Source organism: Anolis sagrei, chromosome 1 (genome assembly GCF_037176765.1).
Source record: "Anolis sagrei isolate rAnoSag1 chromosome 1, rAnoSag1.mat, whole genome shotgun sequence".
Taxonomy (NCBI): domain Eukaryota; kingdom Metazoa; phylum Chordata; class Lepidosauria; order Squamata; family Dactyloidae; genus Anolis; species Anolis sagrei.
Window position 1 is genome coordinate 67,085,679 of NC_090021.1, and position 24,216 is coordinate 67,109,894.

The 24,216-nt window shown below is 36.3% G+C and overlaps 1 protein-coding gene across 2 annotated transcripts in view; it reads left to right on the forward strand.

The window, feature by feature from the left end:
- Positions 1-24,216, forward strand: part of PRKN (parkin RBR E3 ubiquitin protein ligase) — an 878,318-nt gene that overhangs the window by 257,846 nt on the left and 596,256 nt on the right. For both annotated transcript variants that reach the window (XM_060753692.2, XM_060753691.2), the window contains exon 3: positions 21,553-21,793. In XM_060753692.2, the coding sequence (XP_060609675.2) occupies positions 21,553-21,793 (241 nt within the window). The remainder of the gene's footprint in view (positions 1-21,552; positions 21,794-24,216) is intronic.

The window sequence follows — 24,216 nt, forward strand, 5'->3', positions numbered from 1 at the left end:
CGCAGAAATCCTAACAGTTGGTAAATTGGCTGGGATTTCTGGGAGTTGTAGGCTAAAACACCTGAGGACCCACAGATTGAGAACCACTGCTCTAGGGGCTGCATACTTCAGAAATTCTACTGGTGGTCACTGTGTTGTACACATGGATGCCTTTCGATGGTTCTTTCCATTATTCATGAAAGGCAAGGCAGCCTATGTTGTAGTTCATCCCATGGTTGTGGCTGATATCGATGTAAATGGGGAAGTGGATCATGGGAACTCTGAGCCTGTGAGCCAACATGAGATTTTAAAAACCAATTGCCAGGAGTTATTTAAGGTTACAATAAGAGCAGCCCATGCTGTGATTGCTAGAGGATGGAAAGACAAATCAAAATGGACTTTAAGTAATTGGAATGATTATATGTATGATCAAGTGACATTACGGGAATTATGACTAAGCAAGCACCAAGAATGCACAAAGAAAATGTCATTACAAATAGATGGAAGGTGTACTTCAACTGGGTGAAAAATGGAGGAGCCAACGATCACATCAAAGAAAAAATACAAAGACTTTACCAGTGGCTGGATCTGCAAGATTAGTAGAAATATACTGTGGTTGAGGAGGGGGAGAGAAAGAGGGAGGATGGGAAAAATGTAATCTACACCAGTGTAAATTACCATATGTCTTTAATATTTGTTGAATTACTCAGGATTTATATGTGTAACACTTGGGATTTGGCTTGTTGATTTGTGTTTATAGCATAATAAAAACTTAAAAAAACATGAGATTTTAAGTCCTGAAAATGATCAGTCTGCGTCTCAAGCAGTTAGTGAAGGTCACATTCCAGAGAGGTGCCAAGATGTTGCAGAAGAGTCGTTCTCTAGGGAAATCCCAGGTGGAGAGAATAATGAGTTGCAAGATAATGAGCTGGTTAATAGGAGACTCAGTTTTCATAAACTTTGTGCTACTCAACAGAATCTTCAAAGGTCACAGTGCTTGTTAGAGAAGAGACCCCTATCAGGAAGTCATGTTAGGAGGCATGAGTTCATGTGTTTATTTGAGAGGCTGGGATGATTTTCCAGCCAGTCTGGTTAACATTGGTAAATAAGGCAACCATTCTTGCCAAGTCCTAGCCAAGCTTTCTGGGGGAATTCTAGTTTCATGTCTTTGCTCCTGTTTCATGCTTTCAAGTTTGAAGGATTGTTCCTTGATTTTTGTATTGGATTTTATGCCGCCTTGTATTTCCTGATTTTCTTGCATTCCTGTGCTAGATGTCCTGTTGCTTTGGGATTTTGGATTACTCTTGTACCTTGAACCTTGTGGACTATTGTACACATATAGACTTTTAAATTTTTACTGTTTTGCTGAAGTACTTTTAACATAATCTTCAATAAACTGCTTTGCTGATTTTATTTGGATTGGAATGTGGTGGTTAAGTACAGAGGTGTTTCCTGGCCTGAAGTGCAACAGCCTATATAATTTTTTCTTGTTGTCGTTAAAAAATCTTCATCTGTCTTAAAACTCATCCATATAAGTGAAATAATTTGAACTTGCCTCAGTATAGATACAATCAAAACAGGTATTACTGGATTCACAGTGAATCTACTTTTTCCTAAAACATTAGGGCTTAATTCCATTTTTTAAAGATAACTCGTTTACTCTCAAAAATTTTCCAGAAAAATCAGGATTTAGCAGATATGTATCCATTGCTCCATGTTAGATTGGGGTCCTATCACTAGGTGGTCCAATGGGAGGATGGCATAAATTGGCTAGAGGTCGCCTATCCATTCTTGCCAGAGAAACATAACTACTCTTCTCTTTGTTTTCTTCAAACATTACTGGAAAGTGTGATTTCTTCTCTATTTTTTGTTTGAGTATGGCTACTAAGGCAAACACCCACTTGTTGGGTACTGTATACCTTTGTTATCCTCAAATGCCATTTTTTTGTATTGGCATTTATATGTGAACATCTACTTTCCAGGCACAGGCATCCTGAGTCCCTTTCAGGAGAGGGGGCAGTATATAAATAAAGTTTAATAATAATAGTATTGCATGTGGGTGGGACAACAAAAGCTATTGGTACATTGGAATTAAAGTGGATGTACATGTATGCACAAGGGGGGGGGGGTAGAAATAAATAAAAAGAATCACTCAGTGTGACCACATGACTGAAAATCTGATACAGCAAGAATATGGGAAAAATAGGGAACACCCCTTTTGGTCCGAATTGACTTCTGCCAATGAAATATTGTGAGCCAATACAAATTTTAGTTTGGATTAAAACAGATATAACACTAAGAGGAGTCAAACCTGTACAGGATACTTCACACAGAAGCTGGGAATATAGCCCATTTGTAGATTCCACTCTACATTTTTGCTTGGAAAATTAGAACACATTCTTAGAGATCGTGCTCTAGTTAGGGACTCCTACCCTTTTCCTTTTCCCCTCAAGTGGCTTCCAAACTTGGTTCCTCAGATGTTGTTAGGCCATTGTTCCCAGAATCCTTGGGCATCCAGGTTGGAGAACCTCTATTTTAAAATTTAAAATAAAGTCTGCATATTTTGTGCTATGCTATAAAGTCTTCCAGTCAGAGAAGCTTTCAATGGCTATGATAAGATAGTATTTAACCATATAACATTGTATATTCCATGTTGACATGATAAATACACCCTTTTTTCAGGATATGTTATAAATAGATGTGTGCAATCATATGTGTGTTTTTATTTCAAAGTATTGATATCAGTTGTATATCCTTGAAATTACAATCAAAAAGGTAGATTTTTCCTTTGTACTGTGATAGTTTATGGCACTCCTCATGCATTAGTTCACAAACAAAAAATGAGATTTTGTGTTTTTATTTTTATTTTTTTAATACTTAGCATGATTATTAAATCATATTAAACTGGAAATGACCATACTGTCACAGTAGAAAGAATCTTGCTGTATGGATGAGTGAAATCAATTTGTTGGCTTGGGGAATTAAAGTTCGCTTCGAAGTGCCATAAATCTTCATGATGTATCTGAAGGCTTTAAGTTTTAGCATTTGGATATTAAATTTAGTTGAAAGATTTGTTTTTTAAACCAATCTCATGTAGTTAAATAGCTTTACAATGTGCCTTGTACTGCACAAGTTTATACATAAAAGTTGTTCCTTCTAATATAAGCTATAACATTCACTGCTTCAACATGCTTCTTGATTTACAAACACAAAGAAAATTAATTTACCAAAAGTAGTTTGAAACTCTTAACTAAGTGTTATTTTTGATAGTATTATTTTAAACTTGCTGGTGCATTGAATTATCTCTACAGCTTGCGTGTATTTCAATGTGTCCGTGGTTTTCTCAACATTTTCTTTAACTAGTCTTTTGAAAAGGATTGTTTAGAGCTTTCCAAACATAAACTTGGAAGTAAAGACTAACCAAAACACCAAAAACAAAACAGATCATTTATGCTAATGTTCCTAGAATCATATAGTTTAAAAAGACCACAAGGGACATTCAGTCCAATCCCCTGTCGTGCAGGAACACATAGTCAAAGCACACCTGACAGATAGCCACCCAGACTCTTTCAGGAGTGCTTTGACTATGGACTTCATCGCACAGGATAAGTCAAACTTTTGGAAGAGTAAGTTTCCCCATAAGCTTCGTCATATTACATTTTGAAATTAAATGGAAGATTTTTGTACCTCAATCACGTCTAATCCTTCTCTTCACTTTTTAAAAGATATATCCATTTGATCTGCCGTCACACAGTAAAGACTTGTTTCCTCCTCTGCCCCTCTCCTGTTTTCTTTTTCTTTTTTGAAAAACTTCTCTCTTTAATCTCGGGAGCTCAATTTACAGCCCAAAAAACTCACAACAACATATATAGAAGGGTTATTCTTATGATTTTTCAGGAGGAAGCAGGAAAATGAAGCTTTGGCTCTCTTAAATCTCTCTCTTCTATCCTTTTGATAGGTAAAACAAAAGCCTGGCAACACAGCAGGAATTTCAGAGAGGCAATAGTTCAAAACAACTTTTATGACCAACACAGGAAGAGGGGAGAGTGTTGAAAGAGTGAGCATGCTAAAGTTATAGAGACACTAGAAGAAGCACATGATCTGCATACTTTCTATTTTCTCCTGAATGTTTTGAATATCTTGTTTGCTATGCCCCCTTAGTCCTAAAACAGTAATGGAGACAGAAAAGAATTGATTCTGCCCATCTCGGCTTCTCCCTCCATGACAACATCATTGTTTTATTTACAAACAAGCAAGGGGAGATTCCTGTCAGATGTTAAATTGGATGTTTTTACATGTCTCTACACTGGGAATTGAGGAATAACTCATTTGCCAATCTACTTGGGAATCGTGAGGAAAACACACACTTCAGAAATGGGAAGATACCTCTACCCCATATTTGAAGCTGTTGTCATGTGAATGGCACAATCTATGGCAGTTTCTTAAGTGTTTAGAAATGTTTATTTAATGGTGTGTGATGAAATCTATGTGTTCCTACATGGCAGGGGATTGGACTGGATGTTCATTGTGGTCTCTTTTAATTCTATGATTCTAGGAAGAAGAGTCCTCCATGCTGCAAGGCATCATATTCCAAATATCTCTTACTACCTGCCAAACATCTCTTACTACCATGAAGTTCTTCCTAATGGTTAGGTGTAATCTGTTTTCCTGCAATTTGAATCAATTGCTTCATGCCCTAGTTTATAGAGGAGCAGAAAACAGAATATGACAGCCTTTAAAATATTTAAAATGGAATATCTTGTTCCCTCTTAATTTTGTCTTCTTCAAGCTAAACATACTCGGCTCCCTAAGCCACTCCTCATAGGGCCTGGCTTTGAAAGCTTTTACTATTTTGGTTGCCTTTCTCTGGTCATGTTCCAACTTGCCAATATATTTCCTGAATTGTAGCATCCAGAACTGGACACAGTATTACAAATGAGGTCTGACATAGAAGGTTCCTCTCTGAGCCAGATAAAAAAGTTGGCATAGATCAGCAAGACCACCATCTTGTAGAGGATGGTAATAGAAGGGAAGATGAAGGATGACTCCCTGGATTGTTCACGGTCCTGTTAGTTCATACACTGCTTCTGTAGTTCCCAAATATGGATCATCAAATGTTGGATTTCACTTAATAGAATCCCAGACCATAGGCCGTGCGCATTAGAGCTTGGGGGGAGGGAACAAATTTTGGCACTACTACACCACTTCCTCTGTGAGTCTACAGCTACAGATGTGCTCTAGCTGGGGCTATATTAGCATCTGTAAGAAGTGCCTATATTGTCTTAGTCATTTTAGTCGCTTCAGGTCAGTTCATCAAGATGCTAACGGCTCTTTTCTAAGGTCTAAAGTAGCTAATTTTCTCCTTGGTTGGCACTACATAATGAAAATTCAGGATGATGTGGTTTCAATGATGCACAGAGTCAATGAGCTACCTTATCTGTGGCAGTACTATCAAAAGAAGATGTGTGGCCATGAATGACAGTTTGGAGATGATTAGTTTCAGCACATAAATTATAGATAACAAAAATTCCTCATTGCCATGAAGCTTCTTCAATTTAAAACTTTTCATCAGAATACTGATAGTAATGAACTTATCTATAGATCCCCATGAAACTTCTCTTCTTTCTCAGAAGCTACAGATCCTGCTGGTCAAGGGAATCAGCTTAATCCTTCAGGATCAACCGATTTAGTTAATACCGTATCTTTGCCTGAAAAGAAGAAATTATGGCAGAGTAGACATTGTTCCAAAGTTCTTCCTAGGGATCAGTAACTGATTGAACTTTGCATCATAACAGCTGGATCTATTAATTTCTCATATTGTGGGGTTGATAGCTGTGTAATTATGACAGCAACCACAAGTTTTGGTTTCAGGAGGCTTTCCGAGAATGTCACTGTATGTAATTGAGTTTGCCTGTGATCCCAGCGCCTTTCTTAGAAGAGGATGAGTTCTCTCAAATGGTTATCCTTTAAGACTGATGCGATAAATACGGTATTTCAGCATTCATGTCCAGACAGTGGCAGTTATTAAATGGCATGGCTGATGCACTAAAGACAAATTAAGTTTCTTGTAAAGCTATCTTATTTTAATCTTTGTACAGCACCTTTCAGTTTTAGATGAAATGATAAGGTTGACAGTAAGAGCAATCTTCTATTCTACACAGAGATATTTGGAGTGAGCATGGGTCCTATTTTACTGAAGATAGTCTTCTACTTCAATGGCTCTCAGAGGACAGTCCTTAGTTTGAAGAACTGTCTGTCTCATTCCTTGAACACCAACCACCACTTCTGTCATATTTGATCTACAGTTCTCTAACCATGGATGAAAAATAAGCGATGAAAATGCAATTTTTTTCTGTTCTTCTTGTACAGAATAATCACATAGCTTTGTGCAAAAACACACACAGGAATTTTGCACACAATCCTGAACAGTGAATAGTCTTCAAAACTATACAATTGTTAACATTATTTGTGGGTTTATTTCAGAACAACTTTAACAAAGAATTGCACTTTTGCCCTGAATGATTATATGCCTTTGACTTCCAATCTTCCTTCATTTATGTATAGGACTTTAGGTAGGATTCTCTTAGGATAGTTTGTTTATACCTCAGCTCTATTTTCCACATGAACTATATTCTTTCTAATATAACATGCCTCCTTTTGGGGAATGTATTTCTCCTTTTGGAAAAATCACAAAACTTTTTGGAAACATCACAAAATTTTTCCATATAGAAATGAATACTTCAATGGAAAAATATTAATTTGTGCGAAGAAAGTGCTGTTTTCTACACAGAAAATGCTAGATTTTTTATACAAAATGCTATAATGCATTAAAATATAATTTGTATCAGCCAAAAATGCAATTTTGTTGCAGAAAAATTGTTTTTCTGTTCAAAACAATCACATGCAAGTTTTTTTGTAGAATAAGTGCTGAATTGTCGGAAATCTTGCAAAACTTGCCACACTTAGATTTTCTTACCGCACTTAGAAAATATCTAAAATTATTTATTACTATTTTCAAGAAAAATTATAGTGAAGAATTATATCCCTAAACAGTATATGTTAATATTTCAATTGACATGGCTTGTGATATGCTTATTGTATGTTTTTCATCTCTCTATGACTCGATGTGTCTCTCTATCTTTCATTCTATTTTTTTCAAATAAATAAATTGTTGCTGATTCATTTTCTGCTTGCTTTATTTTCAGGTGTTCAGTGAAATGAAATTATAAATGTTTTCCTGAACAATGCTTCAGAAAGGGAGATAATAGTGTTCACATAAACTAATGTATCTTCTTGAAGCCCTTTGGACAAACATCATCCACTGAGAATGTCTGCAAATTTATGCCCATTTATCTGTTGCTACTAGAAACTCAGGGATGAGAATTTTTTAGCAAATGAGCAGAGTGGAAGTCAAGGTGCACCAGCTAAAATCTATTATTTGTCTTCAAGAAAACATGTGGATGACCCCCAAAGTGTCAACCCTCAAGGCAGAGTGCAGAGATCCAGCCTTAACTCAGGCACTACATAAATAGTATGTTTTGTATGTGATTCCTCTCAGGAAATTGGGGGGGGGGGGGCATAGTAATTCAGCAGTGTAGAAGAAATCCTGCTTGACCCTTAAGAAAGAGAGGAGGATACAAAGCTCATGCTGCTCTGTATAAAGTATTACATTTTAAAAATGTTGCTAATAGCAACTTTAGTTTAAGAATAATAGCAAAATATATGAAATACAGAATATTTTTCTAAAGCAAATGTAGTGACTGCCTGTATTCAATAGGGGTGTTTGTGTGTGTCAGTACTCTCTATACAAAGTACCTTTCCTTAGTTTGGCTTGATTTGTTTTGTTCTTCCCTGATTTTCTGTTAAAAAAAAAACAAAAAACAAAAGCAGACTAGGAATATGTCAGTAAATTGGTGAAGTCATTCCCTCTACTTAGTTTTTTTACTGTTAATCTGGACTTACTTAAAAAAGAGTACTAGGAATGAGAAATGTTCCTGGTTTGTGGATAGAGAAATGGCAGTAGTGCAGAAAGTAATGGTCGTTCATGAAAAAGGTATGGGAATTGATGCATTCCTTTTTGTATCATTGAATATGGTAAACGGGAGCTCCCCTCCCTTACTAGTTGAATATTTTTCTTCAGATTGTCCCAAGACACAGATTTGCTGAAACCTGCCAATACAAAACTGCCTACAGTCAAATCCAGAATTTCTCCCGTATTCACAGAAGGAATGTCATTGAAGTCGAGTGCTTAAAAGAAAATCAGATGGAAAGATTATACCTTTTGTTTGCCTCAGGAAGGAATTGAAGAAGGCTTTAAACCTGAATCTTAGTTAATGCCAACATTTTATTTTATCTTTCCAAAGGGAAAGAAATCTAATGCCTTATTGCCAGTCTAGAGTTAACATGAATCTTAATATATATTATGTCAAATAAGTCACACCTTGATTAAACAATTGCAGAATATGTATTTTCTGTCTTTTAATGTTGTCACAGATCCAAGTGTATAGGAGAGGTTGGCACAAAAAACAGGTCGAACATCCCTTATCTGGAATTCCAAAATCCAGAATACTTCAAAATCTCAAATTGTCAGCCTAGGTGATTTGGGCACCCTTCCAGACAGATTATCCCAGATTATCTGACAGTGTGGACCCATATAATCCAGTTTAAAACAGAAAACCTGAGATCATATCCTGGGATATAGGGCCTGTCTGAAAGGCCCTGAGAGATCAACATATGGCTTTGTGGTGGCTCAACATACACAAACTTTGTTTCATGCATGCTATTAAAACTGTTATATGAAATTGTCTTCCAAATTATTTGTATATGAAACAGAAATGAATTTGTGTTTGAACTTGGGTTCCATCTCCAAGATACCTTGTTATGTACATATGTACATGTATTCCACAATCCCAAAAACCCCCAAACCAGTTCTGTTCCCAAGCAGTTTGGATAAGAGATGCTCAACCTCTAATATGTTGCATAAGTTGGCTGTGTCAGTATAGAAGCTTCCTGCATGTTTGGTATAGAACAGGAATTAATTTGATTGTGTCATTGGTCCAAAATATTTGAATACTTGAACAAAAAATACAAGATTAAAAATAAAATAAAACCTCCTATTTATTTTATAAGTTACAAAAATATAAATCCAATTGTCTGTTCCATTATGAGTAGAGGGATAGGATCAACCTAAAATTGCACTGGCAGTTGCTGGACTCTGTCATGGTAATTGGAAAAATCCGCTTATTGGTTCAGGACAAGTACCAAAACTAACTTGTGGTGGGACTATTGACTTCATCTAAATGCAATTGGCTTAGGAATGTGAGAAATTTTCTCTTCATATTGTGCTTTATATTTCTAAATATAAAGGTAACTTCATATCATAATGGCTTTCAACACAATATGGTTTCAAAGATGCATTGTGAGAATGAAGAGGTCAGGCAAGTTAAGATGATACTTGTACCATTTCACTATATGAAAATTTTCCTAATTGATATTTTTTTTTCTTATGAGCTTAATGGGCATGTCAGAAAAAGACCAGGAAATTAAGTGGTCTGTCAACTCCTCTGCTTGCTCGCTTGGAAATGGTTTATAGTGGAAGCATCTCTTGGCCAAAGGGGGGAAAGCAGTGCAAACACATTTGCGGAAACATGCTCACATGCTCTTCTCTTTTGTCAGTGTATCAGGCACAGTGGAATCATTACATGTGTTTCTGTTGTTTGGAGCTCTGCAGGGTCACGACACATCCTTCAAATCTTTTTTTTTATTTTCCTGATCGATGGAGATGCAGCCACAGTGGAGTGTAAAATGATATTCATGTATCTTTTGCCAAGAAAGAGAGGGAGATGTGAGGAAGGAGCTTTTGTGATAAGAGAGAAATCAGAACAAGATTGCTTTTGATAAAAGATTGATGAAGAGGCGTTCAGAGCTTGCAGGAGAAAACATTTTTGAAAACAATTGATGTCAGGAGCTTTGATAAGACATGCAAAAAAATTCATTTTAATATTTATTGCCTCTTTGGAAATTGATAGGCAGCTGCTGCATGATGAGGTCACAAAAGGGGAGATTGGTTCAGGGAAATTCATTATTTCTGTCCATTGTTTTCACTGTTTTGATATTAGATAGTCCTCCCACCCCCCATATTATTTTTCTAATGTAATTTTCTGTCACTCATAAAATAGTGGGACACATTCCTAATGCTTAAGGGGAGCATTGCAATAAAAAAAATTGAAAGTAAGCCCAGCTAATATGTAGTACACTTCACAGTCTATGATATGCTTTGTATTAACCATAATTTAGAAATCAAACTGTGGATTAAGTTTCAGAACAACAGATAGTGACTTACAGTAGCAATGGACAGATCTTTCTTAGTCTGATCACATGGAAATTAAGAGAGCCATTGCAGAGTGTGAAGACGAGGAGCTAATCTTTTGCAATTCTTTTTTTTTTTATTGTCCTGCGATATTTAAGGCATGCTCACTTTTTCAGGGCTAAATAAACTGTTGGGATTTCTTAAAAAAAAAAAACCAACTCAGAAAAAGAGTGACTCCAGTGGTTTGTAAAGCTTTCATGTAAAAACCCAATAGTCTTGTTTTGCATTCCAGATTCTGAAATAATTCAGAATCTTGTTTATTATGAGCTGGAAGAATTCATATTTAAACCACCTTATTTCTGAACTGCTGGAGCATTGCTAGTTTAAAGATATGAGCAACCAGAGCTCATCCACTTCCCTCTCTGTCTAGCAAGGACCTCTAAAGCTGAATCAAGAGCCCCATCTGGTTTACCACTTTTCTAAAACAGTTATCTGTATTCCCTAAACTAGGATTTCATGAACCAATTTCAAGCTGCATTTTTTGATTCTGGTGTCTTGGCTTAACCATCCATTTCAATGAATCTGCTGAGGAACCTCTCAGTTACTGATATAGACATCCAACATATATTCTCAGATCCTCACTCTGGGGCTCTCCAGATGTGTTGAGCTACAACTCCCATCATTCTAAGCTGGTTTGATTGGGAATATGCCAGACTGTTGACTAGTCATTCTGATACATACAGAGCCCTCAGACAATTCCAACAGATAATGTACCTTAGGACTCTTCAATTGTTGAAGTGTCCCTAGAGTTAAATTCCGAAGGAATCTGGGACAATATTCAAAAAATAAGTCCAAAACTTGAGCTTGTGCAGTCTAACACAACTGTTTTTCATTTGGTGACATCTCCCGTATTAATTAACTTCTCCTGGAAATTAACGAGACCTTTTTTAAAACGCTACTTTAGATATGATTATATTTATTCTGAATTCGAGCATTTAGTCACACTATAAATATTCCTACAAAACATGTTTAACGAAATCCATGTATATACACCAACAAAATCAACAAAAGACCAGCTCACAGACATTTTTTTAAAATTATTCTCAAACCAAAGTCTGGTCTGTTTTAGAAAGTTGCTTGATAAAGTTGCAAAGAAGTCTGCCAAAGATGTAACAGGCATTCCACACAAGGGCAATGGGTAAACAGGCTCACTCTTGCACTTTTAGTATTGATAGTCTATTCCAGCTCTGTGTTTCTATCATTCTTCTGTCTGATGCCTTGTTAATTCCTTGAAGCTAATTGCATCTCAGAAGAATGACAGGATATCAATTAATTTAAATTAACAAATATAAAATAACAACGGAGATCTGAAGGTGTTTCATATGGGACACCTTTCATGGGTTAAGCCAGCTCAACCTTTCTCCATCACCAGTCCCTATCCTATCCTGTTCCTTTTCTTTGTCCTGATTCTGTATTTGCAGGCCTTTCTGAATTTGCCTTTTTGACTATCCATCTCTTGCTCCTGCAGTTTATTATTTGAATTTAAATTCATTATGTGTCTCTATGTTTTATTTCTAAAACCTCTGAACAATTGTGGGAATTTGCTCTTATGTCTAGGGACTACCTTTGTATACATCTCTAGTGCTAAATATCATAATTTTTTCCCTCACTGATAGGATGCAGATGGCTGAAAGAGGATATATAAAGAGGTCTATTTTATGACTTTTATGATAAGAGTCAGCATGGAATCTGAAATTTAGTCTGAGATATCAGGGTTTGAATACTTGCTCAGTCACAGAAACCCACTGGATTACTTTGGGCAAGTCATACTCTCTCAGTATCAGAGGAAGGCATTTCCAGACGCCATCTGAACACATCTTACCAATCAAACCCTATGATAGGTAGGCCAAGTTGCAGAACAAAACCTGGAGGCATATAAAAAACATTTTATGGTACCACTGAGCAAGTGATATAGAGAAATCTCAGCAGCTTTTTTGTGATATTTTTGACTCATAAAGGACTAGATGAATTCAATAATAACATTATAAGAATGTGAGAGGATTCTGATTCAGTATCTTACATGATTACTGTTCTCATCCAGCACTTTGAATACATTGACTCAAATAATTCAGTGTGCCATGAGCACATACTATTCATAAGAAGATTCATATGGCAGGAACCAACTCAAGGACCAGTTTTATGGACGTGCACATCTATCTCTAGCAGAGGACACTCATTAGATCCCTTTTCAAATTAAATTATGCCTGTTTATTAATTATAATGATCGCATCCTTTTCAAATAAATTGTATTAGTAAAAAATGAGGTCAAAGTCTTACTGTCAAATACGGAACTTGTAGGTTACATATTCTAGTTCTTGGGCTAAGACATTGCTTCCAACAACAAACATATAATTATTGTATGTGCTGATTATAACAGAGCACATCTACATGAAGGAAATTAATCTGGAATATTTGTTCCTTAGAGATGCCTCAAATCCATTAAGTACCTGCTATATCCCGGACTCTCTCATAGTGGTGGATAACTATTGGTTTTGCAGGATAAGCAGTTTTAAGATACTTTTACAGCATATGTGGCTTCATCAAATGGTAGAAGGGGACTATTGTTTGTCTCATTTCCTGCCTGTTTTTCTTTTGTAGTAAAATGGGAATTTATTTTGTACCACCAGCCAAATTTTTGTAGCGTGTGGATTTTTTAAAAGAAACTGTTGAGTTACTTTTGAGAAAGAGGAAAGTACAACTTTTGGGGGGAAGAGGAAAAAAGAAATATAGAAGCAACTGTTTTTTAGGCTTGGAACCAGAACTGTAGCTATGCACATTTAAAAAGAACTTTCTTGGGTAAATTGCAATTGCAAGAATGGATAGTATATCCCATGCAGTATTCAAAAATGCACGGCCTGGTGACTAGGTTTATGGCTTTCCTTTTTATGTATTAACTCCTGTAGTTAATATGTTTAGATGATTTAAGTTCTTTGGGGACATATAGTAACAAAATAAAAGTGATAGTTGTGTTCAATCAAAATCACAAAGGAAACTGCCTTGATGAAGACAGCATACATCATAGCAATGCAACTGCATTCATTTTTAATTTAGTCCTATAAAACTGTCATTGATTGGTGGCCTTCTGTGTAAATATTGAAATGAGTTAGTGCCTTATGGGCTCCTCTGTGGTATACAGTGCCGAGACTACTATAGGGTTGGGAGAGAGAGAATAATAAGTTGGCTAACTCTGCTGATAGGTTTCATGTGAATTTAGTACTCATTTTACAGTTGTTCTGTTCCTTTTAGTATCAGCTTGATAAGTTGTTAATGTCATTGTCAAAATACTAATAGCTGCCATCATTCTTTGAATCTAGTGGCAGAATGGGGTGGATGGTTGGTCTTAGCAGAAGCTAACATAAATTAAGCAAGCTCCATTTTAAAGCTGGAAACGATTCTAAATGTTCTCAGTATAAAATTCTTCCTTGTGCAAATGTTATTTTTGTTCCAGTTGGAATGCTATCACAATTTGCTCAGGCTTTCTATACATGGTAATATTCCAACAGGAAGAAATGGAAGGAGAGCATTGTTCAGGATTCATAATGAAAACAGTGACTTTGCCTTTTAAAAATGCACATGGACCAAATGTAACCATATTAGGTTTTGAACATGGAGCCCAAGGTCCAGGTTTCTGAGCAGCCAGTACCTTACATGACTGATTGGTGTACTGATAAAAATGAAAACTTAATCCAAACTATCATACATTTTTGCAAGAAGCAATAAAACGGATAACTGTAAAGGCTTGATTATTATAGAGAGGTTTTGATGCAGACCAGGGAAATGGGTCCCTGCTGGCCAAGCAATTACCCACTGCTGATGTTACCTACATCCAGAGGTATGTACTCTTTAAGAGAACAGTTAATGAGGATGGGACTCAACAGGCCTTTTGAAGTGCAGTCTGAGTGAAGCTAGAGACAGGGATAATGTTAAGTGGGGCTTGGAAGTTCTGATTTTGTCTGTGGCTGTCTTTATTCTCTACTGATTTGTCATATCAGTTGAGAGACCATGCTGTGCTTGCAGAGAATTAACTCTGGGAAAGTACATGCCACTTTCAATTGCCAATTTGATAGTTATTACAAAGAAACATAGAGACATTTGAGGGGATTTATTTGTGATTTTTAGCAAAAAAAAAATGAAAATCATGCATGCATAGTTGTGTGGTTTGGAGGCTGATGGAATAGGGTTTTAGAGTCAACAAAAGTGGGTTCTGGGGGCCACACATGATTTATGAGCCACGCTTTGTCCTGCTGATTTATATAGTTTTTAAAAGATTATCGTAATAATGGGGAAAGGAATATGGAAGATGAGGAACAGGAAACAAGGAGAAACAGAGGTTATGGAATCTTCTGAAATGCTTTTTAAATCTGTGACAAAGAGGAGGAAATGTCAGTATCAAGAGGCAATAAATTCTAGGCAGCAGGCCAAGCAACAGTAAGGAATATAAGCAGTAACTTGAGTTTCAGCCAAGATGGAAATGTGGGCAGAGCAAAGATGACAACAGAACAAATAAAGAGAAAGAGTTGTGGAAATGTATTGTGAATTGAATTTCTGAACTGGAAAGGAGTTCTGGTTGAGGTGAAGTGAGACAAACCAAGTTCAGGTACTGCCAGTTGGGTATATTTGTTATCTCCAGTAAATGATTATCTCATTACAAAGGCAGTCATCAGCAGAAAATCAGAAGAGCAGCACATGTATCTAATGAGCAGCATTCGTGCAAAACCTTTGTAATCTGTTACCCTCAGCATTGTGCAGTAGATTAGGGGTTTTTAGCTCATTTTGTTCATTTATCACTATTAATCCCATCGTTCATGATACTGCAAGGGTGAACAATTATGCCAGTGTGAATGCTGAACGAAGGGCATTTCAAGCTTGTCAGGATCAAGGGCAGATTTTTTTAGGGCAACAACTGTGAATTCCAGACCGTGTAGTCTCCAAAGTCATCACAAAGGCAAAGGACAAATTCTGAGCAAATGTTTTTATGATCATCCAGCTTCTCTTCCCATTACATTAAATGGTTCTGACAATCTCCTGACAGGAGTAGGTTAAAGCTTATTTTCTTCACAAATTACATGACAGGACCAGGAAAGATAGCATGTTGTTGCATGTCATTGCTGATTGATGGTGACCCTATCAGGGGGTTTTCTAAGACTGAGAGTGTGTGACTTGCCCAGTGGGTTTTCATAATCAAGAAGGAAATCGAACCCAGGTTTCCAGATTCATAGTATATGGCTTCAATAAGTACTGATAGCACGTAATGGGTATGTATTTGGCTTCTCAATTACTCAGGGTCAGCTTAAATATTTATTTATTTATTTATTTATTTATTTACTGTCCTTGTATACCGCCATTTCTCAGCCTAACTGGCGACTCAACGCGGTTTACAACAGAATATACAGTACACAGTATACAATTAAAACCATAAAAAACATAATACACAATATTTCACATAAATCACAATCCAATACATCTCCTAACTAAAATCGTGGTCCAATTGCATCATCCATATTACCAATCCGTAGTCGGCACATTCATTGCACTGAATTAACCAAATGCCTGCTTGAACATCCAAGTTTTTAATCTTTTTCGGAATACCATCAGCGAGGAGGCTGATCTTATCTCCATGGGAAGGGCGTTCCAGAGCCGAGAACGAAATACCCTTTTTGTTCTTTTTCCAGTCAAAGTCTAGTATACATTCCTTCTGTCCTTTGAATGGATGGTAAAGTAAGAATGTCCCTTTTAAGCCCAAAAGTCCCATCTCCTAGGGAGTTTGTAGTGGTTAGTCCTTAAGCTCAGCTGGATATGTTTAGCTTGGAGAAAAGAAGGCTGAGGGAGGACATGATAGTCATGTTTCAACATTTGAAAAGATGTCAAATTGAGAATGTGGCAAGCTTATTTTCTGCTCCTCTGGAGATATATTTAGTTTGGAGAAAAGAAGGCTGAGGGAGGACATGATAGTCATGTTTCAATATTTGAAAGGATGTCAAATCGAATCCAGGTTTTCAGATTCATAGTATAGTGTTGAAACCAGCACACAGCATGCTGGCTTCAATAAGTACTGATAACAAGTAATGGGTTTTTATTTGGATTCTCTTTTCAATTGCTCAGGGTCAGCTTAAATACCCTTTTCGTTCTTTTTGCAGTCAAAGTCTAGTATACATTCCTTCTGTCCTTTGAAAGGATGGTAAAGTAAGAATGTCCCTTTTAAGCCCAAAAGTCCCATCTCCTAGGGAGTTTCTAGTGGTTAGTCCTTAAGCTCAGCTGGATATGTTTAGCTTGGAGAAAAGAAGGCTGAGGGAGGACATGATAGTCATGTTTCAATATTTGAAAGGATGTCAAATTGAGGATGTGGTAAGCTTATTTTCTGCTCCTCTGGAGATTAGGACATGGATCAAAATATTGAAATTGCAGTGAAAAAAAGATACCATTTAAACACTAGGAAGAACTTCCTGACAGTAAGAGCTTCTTGACACTTGCATATGTTACCTGTGGAAGTTTTTAAGCAGAGGTTGGATGGTCACCTATTGGAAGTACTTTAATATCTCTTCTTGGAGGCCTACCCATTCAACTCTAAATCATGAGTATTGAATCTCCATTCAGTTGCCACTATATGTTTTATTTTTATTTGATGTTTGTTTTTTATAGGTATGTGTTTTTATCTATGTAATTTATTGTATGTATTTTATGTTGTACTCTGCCTTGAGCCATTAGGAGAGGCAGGGAACTAAATGAACATCATTGTTCTTGTTTTGTTTTAATGCTCAGCATATCCTTATCTGAAATGTTACAATTCAGGCCTCAAACTGGTTTCTTCTATACTAGTTCAAAACCAATCTAAATGGTCAGTGTAGTTGTGTCCCAAGACTAAATTTGCAATTATAAACCATAATATCCCCAACATCACCACAACAAAATGACATAATGATGACTTGGACCAACCCTGGAGTATGATCTGGACTATGTGAATTTAATTGATGTTTTTAATTGTTTCATGTTTTAACTGTTCTGATTTTAAGCATTTGTTTATTTATTGATCTGTATATGTATATGTGGCATCTACTTGTTGCCTTTGGAAGGCCACTCTGAGTCCCTTTTGGGGTTGAGAAGGGTGGGGTACAAGAGTAGTAAATAAACAAACCCACAACTCCTCCTTTTAATATTTTTTTATTGATACTTAGGATGTAATGAAATTTAATGTAATATTCTCAATATATCCCAGTTAGTGTTTTGTTAAACTAGCAACTCTGAAATCACTATCAGCAGCAGTGTCCATCATCTTGGAGATATCTTTCTTAATTTTGCCCATCAGTTAAAGTGCATTTATTACTTTGAGTCTTCTAATTTTCTGCAGTAGCACAAATCACTCCTACGATCATCAGAGAAGGTTTTTGATTCCAAGGGATCTGTTTGTATACAGTGTCTCTGGGTTACTGAGAGCCTCGTGACTGCATGTTTTTAAGACTTGCATCCTTTACTTTTCTCTGAATTGTCATTAGAGCTCTTCAGGATGAAATATATAAAACTCCAGTGATACTTTGAGTTTTTTTAAAAAAGCAATAACCTATTTTGACCTGTCTGACATTGCATATGTGTCAAATCTTTTAAAGTTGCCTTTTTATCATTTTCCAGCCAACCTTTTAAGTAAATGGATGTGGAGAACTGGGAAAGATAATTATCCAATGAAAAATCATATGCAGATATTCTCACACATCTTAGAATTTGAGGTCCTGATTTTGTTGTGTTAACAATATTTAGTAAACTGCAGTTCTGTGCCTTCACAGTACGAGCATTCCCTATGGTAACCTGCTGAACAATAAATTGACTATTGTAATTTTGGCCCCTACAAATGTGCTGGATTGTATACTATGCTAATACAGTAATTTACTGGAATTTCTCTTATAACAACAATTGAAGAAAGTGAATTGAGACCTACTAGAAATGTTCTGAGCAACATCGTAAAAATAGACTGCATTCAGTGAGCAATAGAGTTCCAACCCTGAAAAAGATTATCCATAAACTGTATAATTAAATCCCGGTTTTCCATTAAACATTATAACTCACCAAACCCATATAAACACCTGATTTAATCTGAACTTTTGTGCTTTGCACTAATAGAATCTGATACTAGATAAGGTGTGCCTCCTTTGGGTATTCTCAATCAATTGCCGTGTATTCACATTATATATGAGATTTCTAATACTTGTAATCCTCTGTTTTAAGCCATCCTATTTTTACCGAGCAAGTGAAAGATTTTTCCTTCCCAGTCACATCAAGAGTATGCATGCGTGTATGAGAGAGAGCAAGAGAATGTCTTATCTATCATGTTCTTGGTCATTGGCCAGACATAAAAGAAATCATAAAAAATGCTTGCATGCTCACTTTTCTCAATTGATTTTCTTTCTCTGCACACAGTTTTTAAGCTATGACATAGACGCTGTCCTTTAAATTCTAAGAGGGCACTAATAATAGCACAATCAGATATGGTGGGTTTAGTTTTCTCTCATGTGAGGACTTCTTATGTGTGTTTCTGTTTCAAGGGTCACCTTTAGTGTCTCTGCATTCTATCCCAGAATGGATTTTCCATTAATGTGAATGTCTTGTCTTCACTTTTCCATAAAGCCTACTTTAAATGTCACAACTTTGTCTGTTATTATAGTTTCAGCTCTCCAGTAGTCATTCTTAATTTTTCATTTACTATGTAATCTCATTGAGTCATGGAAAAATAAATGTTTGCAAATACAAACAACAAACATAACAACGGTTGGCTACTGTGAGATTTTTTTGTACGGTCTTCTGTTTAGTTGTTTTAATGTGTTCCACCTTAATTTAACTAGCAAGTGTGAAACTATTTATCTGTTGTGTATTAGTTATTGTGTATCTACAAGAAATTATTCAAATCTTGGATCTTGGACTAGTAAAATGACTGTTGGGTTGGATCATCGGTTTTGGATCTTGGAAAGTTAGTGAACTAAAGATGCATTGATTGAGTGAATGAACAAATGACTGTTTATGCCACTCTCTTCTAAGAAGCTTAACACAATGTTGAAAATGTGTTATTTCTACTTTGACCTGTTTCCTGTTCCAAATTCCTTTGGTTGTTACCTTTTACCAAGTAGTTACTGAGGGTTCCCTTCACATCTACCAGATTTCTGTCTTCATTTTGCCTACCTTGTCCCCATTCTAGCCTCGCACATTTTTGGCACCAGTCATTAAGAAATCAAAATGTAGCAATCTCAGATTGTTTATATTGGATAAATATCTCTGAAACATCATTTGATAGTTCTTTAAATACAATTTTTGAAAGTAAGGCTAAGACTTAAACCCCAGTGTGCTAGCCATGTACCACAGCTTACTCCACTAAGGTACAAGAGATTGTTATTAGATGCAGAAATTGTTAACTACATATACATACATAGCAGCATTTTACACATTTGTGCCTCCAATATGTGTGCTATATGATTTCCAGTACTAAAGTTCAAGTTTGCAGAATGCATTATCATAACATACAATCTCTATTATTGGGGGGGGGGGGGGCACAGATAGGAAAACCAAGACTCCCCATAAATTTATTTTCAAGCATTCTAGAAAATTATTCAAGAGCCACTCACTCCAGACAATGACTATGACTATGGAATGTACAAGGAACAGTCCAGTACACATGGATTGGATTTAGAAAATATATTCCTAGTGGATTGAGTCCAGTATCAGGAATTTAAGGGTCATTTACTGTAAGTACTCTGAATTTCACATTCATAAAGTAATCTTGAATGTGAATTAATGAATTAACTGATATTAAACTATTTAATTTTTTTTAAAAAGCTCTTTAATGGTAACATGAAGTTTGAAAGTTAAAGCTGAGTATTAGCATTTTTTGATTAATAAGTCAGCAAAATCATTGCTTTGACAAGTCTCTGTTGAACGGATTATTACTTTCTTAGGGAAAGGGTTATTAAATCCAATTTTAAGCATCAAATGTGGTTTTCATATTTTAGAGCTGTATGTAAGAAATCAATATAAATGGCCTTTCTAAAACAATTCAAAGGTGTTGAGGAGGTTTAAACTGAAATTATAAATAAAGGCAAAATGCCAGATGAGTGGGAGTGGAAAAAACTAGATTACAGAGTGCAGTGAAGCATAAAGTAAGCAAATAAGAAAACTGAAAAGAAGTTGCCTATTGGTCATATTGAAATGGGACAAACAGTTCAATATAGACAAAAGGTAGAACTCACTGTTAAGGATACAAAACTTGCCAGCCCCTTGATCAGTTCCATGCATCTATTGGAATTTGCATTGTAACCAGAGACTATAAACCCAGTTCAGATGTTATTCAATGCTTAAACATCACATGAGGATAAAGATGAACATGCTAGTTCCACTATAAGATATGGCAGGGAAACTAGATGTGTAGGGTCTCTTCCTATTTTAGAAAGCAAAGAGACACTAATGTGTACATTTCCCTAATTTTAAGTCCAGTAACATGAATGAAATCTCTTTATGTGCTAGTCATGTAATCTTGTCTGTATCAGGTCCTGTTAATACATAACCATGTCCCTTTCAGCTTTTGAAATGACCGGTTTGGTCCCACAGTTCACACAGGCCAGTGGCACTAACACAGTTTCCTCTTGCTCTGCTTCCTGGGGAAAATGGTATTGCACTTAGTTGTGTTGTTTTGTCACTGAAGCAGTAGCCATAGAACTCCAAAGAGTTCATATCCATTGCCTTTGCTGATGTCATCAAAAACAACTACATAACTTGGAGATGGGGAGAGGCTTACCCCTTCCTTTCCCCCCTCCCCTTCCCTCTCTCAGTTGTACAGGATGCTTAATGGCATCAACAAAGGAGCCCAGTGACAATCAGGAGTTCTTTGGGGTTCCGTGACCACCATTACAATGACAGAGGCATAGCTGGCCTTCCAAAGGTATAGTGGGACCAAACCGGAATGCAGTGGGACAAAGGCGGGCAGTGTAACTACTTTTGGGCCACATTCAGAGTACTGCCACTTCAGACTGGCTCCACAGTAAGTGGCACCCAGAGTTGTAATTACAATGCTCACTGTTAAATGTTTAGAAATTTCCAGTTCTTCCGATCCTATAATTAGCAAAAGTACTCCTAATTTTAGCATTCTTTGGAATTCTGATTGAAATGAATGGGAAATGAATGAGAAACATAAAAACTTACTTGAAAATTATATATATTTTTTTATTTTTCAGAGTTGTGACCTACCTCAGCAAAGTATTGTTCATGTTGTTCAAACTCCACAGAAAAAGGATCAAGGAGGGATTGAAGCTGAAACAACAAATGACTGTAGTGTTCTAACAAATGATGGAAAAGAAGCCAAAAGCCTCACTCGTGTTGACCTTAATACCAGTCTTCTGCCTTCTAACTCAGGCGGGCTTGCTGTGATTTTGGACACAGAAGACAATACTATTTCTTCTCAGTCTGACAATTCAGGTAATATACTGCACTGACATATTCCAAAATAGAATGCATTTTTCCTAACAATGATTCTACAGCTGAAAAACTGCAAGGTTTCCACCATCACTCTTCTACTTCTGTGAGCCATCTATGAACAATTTCATGTATATGGCAGAGTTTTTAGAGTTGCTCTGTTCTCCATCTTTATATTTGTACATTCTATGGTGCTCCTGAGTTTCTTTGATACCACTTTTTATAGTTGTCAAATTCAGCATAGCAGTGGAATAGCTGACCATACTGGCATTGAAGTGTTTAAGTTTTGCCTTTATTAAATCCTCACTATCATACCATCAACAGGAAAGTGCTTCCTTATATTGACTGTCAACTTTTATGAATATCTCACCTTAAATGTCGTTGATAAGTTTGGTCATCGAGTTCTGGTCCATGATTGTCTCATGTCTAGTTGTAATTAGCTCATGCCTGAGCAGCAATCTGCTTTAGGTTTGGAAATGTGTTAGGATTTAAGAATATGGAACCATAACTACTCCGTTTGATTTTGCTACTTGAACTTATAATAATTTGTTCATTATTTTTGTTTCAATTGTTTTATAAGTATAATTTATGGATCTGGCAGCTTTGTGCCACATTTTATGAAAGAACTACCTAGGGTTTTTTTTTTTTTGTTACAAACTTTCTTGAAAAAAGCTTCATTAATGAACGGGACACTTAATCTGGACTGCAACAGTAGGATTGTTCAAGGCTGGGATGTGAATAGGGTGTCCTCTAGGCCATATAGATTTCCAAAAATTAAATTTAAGAACTCAACCTTCCACCCCACACACTCCAAATCCTTTGATTAAAAATAGTCTTGAGGACTATTTTTAATCCAAGTTCTTGGTTCCCTCCTGACTTTCAAAGGTTGCCCTATGGCCCTTAAAGCAGTTCTTTCTTGTGGATTGAGTTGAATATATGGCACTCAAGTGTCCTTGTTTTGATAGTCCCTTCATTGGTAATCATGAAGCAAAATAGCAAAATAGCTTAGTGGCTCCAGCACTGTAGATAACATTCATAAACAATGGGTTCAAACATTGGCTCAGTTTGCACAGAAGTCATTTGATCCTGTGTCTAGATCGTATCTATATTATGTATCTTCATTGGATAACTGTTAACTCTCACCATCAGTTCTCTGTTGGATCTCTTTATGGATCAGAAATCTTTGTCAGAGGCCCCATATGAAATCTAGAGTAACTGCGTTGAACTGGATTATATGATGATGTAGACTCAGATAATCCAGTTCAGAGCAGATAATCCAGTTCAGAGCAGATAATCTGGATTATCTGATTTGATAATCTGGATTATATGGCAGTGTAGAAGGGGCCTGCTTACATTGGGTTACTGGATTATATGTCAGTGTAGAAGGGGCCTGAGTCGCCTTGGGGAGATAGGGCGGAATATAAACAAAGTTTTATTATTATTTAAGTTTTATTATTATAGCCTGGTTATATGTCAGGAATTGTAAGTTGTCATACATAACCAGTGAGGAAATGACTGGAGCAATGCAAAAATTAAATTCAAGTAGAAATTCAGTCTACTTGTAATGGTATCTTTAAATGTCTATCCCAGAATAGAGAAAGATATCACTCAATTACCATGCTAAGATTCAGATGTATGGTGTAAGATATCACTCAATTACCATGCTAAGATTCAGATGTATGATGTACATTTTGATCCCAATTAAACATATTTAACAATAGAGGGTTGCTATTTGAAATAAAACAGGCACAAACTAAATACTATTACCTACACCAGTGGTTCTCAATCTGTGGGTCCCCAGGTGTTTTGGCCTTCAACTCCCAGAAATCCCAGCCAGTTTATCAGCTCTTAGGATTTCTGGAAGTTGAAGGCAAAAACATCTGGAGACCCACAGATGGAGACCCACTGATCTAGACTAAAGAGAGAAAGGACAAGACAGTTCAAGTACAGTAATGGGAGAGGAAGGAAATGGAGGAACAGAGCTATAAGATTACCTCCTTTGACAATATATGAATATCATTCAGTTATGTCCTTCTAGGCCAGAAGTAAAAAACAAATGTATTGGTCCTCAAATATGAAATTGCACATACTTAAGTAGGTTAAAGATCAATATATCCCTGGAGTAACTAATTCTGCAAATCTGACAGTTCATCATTTGCTTAATGTCAGAAAGAACTTCAGAAATAAGGGCTAAATGTAAGCCTGTCAAACCATTGGTTTAAAAATTACTAGATATAAAATGAAAGGGTATATTGCTGAAATCTTGTTTGCTGGGAAAATAAAAGAGCAATCAATATATTTAAAAATTAGACCTCCATCAGTTAGGGATACTGTAGTCACCAGATTTTTACACTGAACAGGAAGTTGGATTAAATGTATCCTAAGGTCTGTTCCAGTATTATAATGGGTGATTTTCCACACCAAAC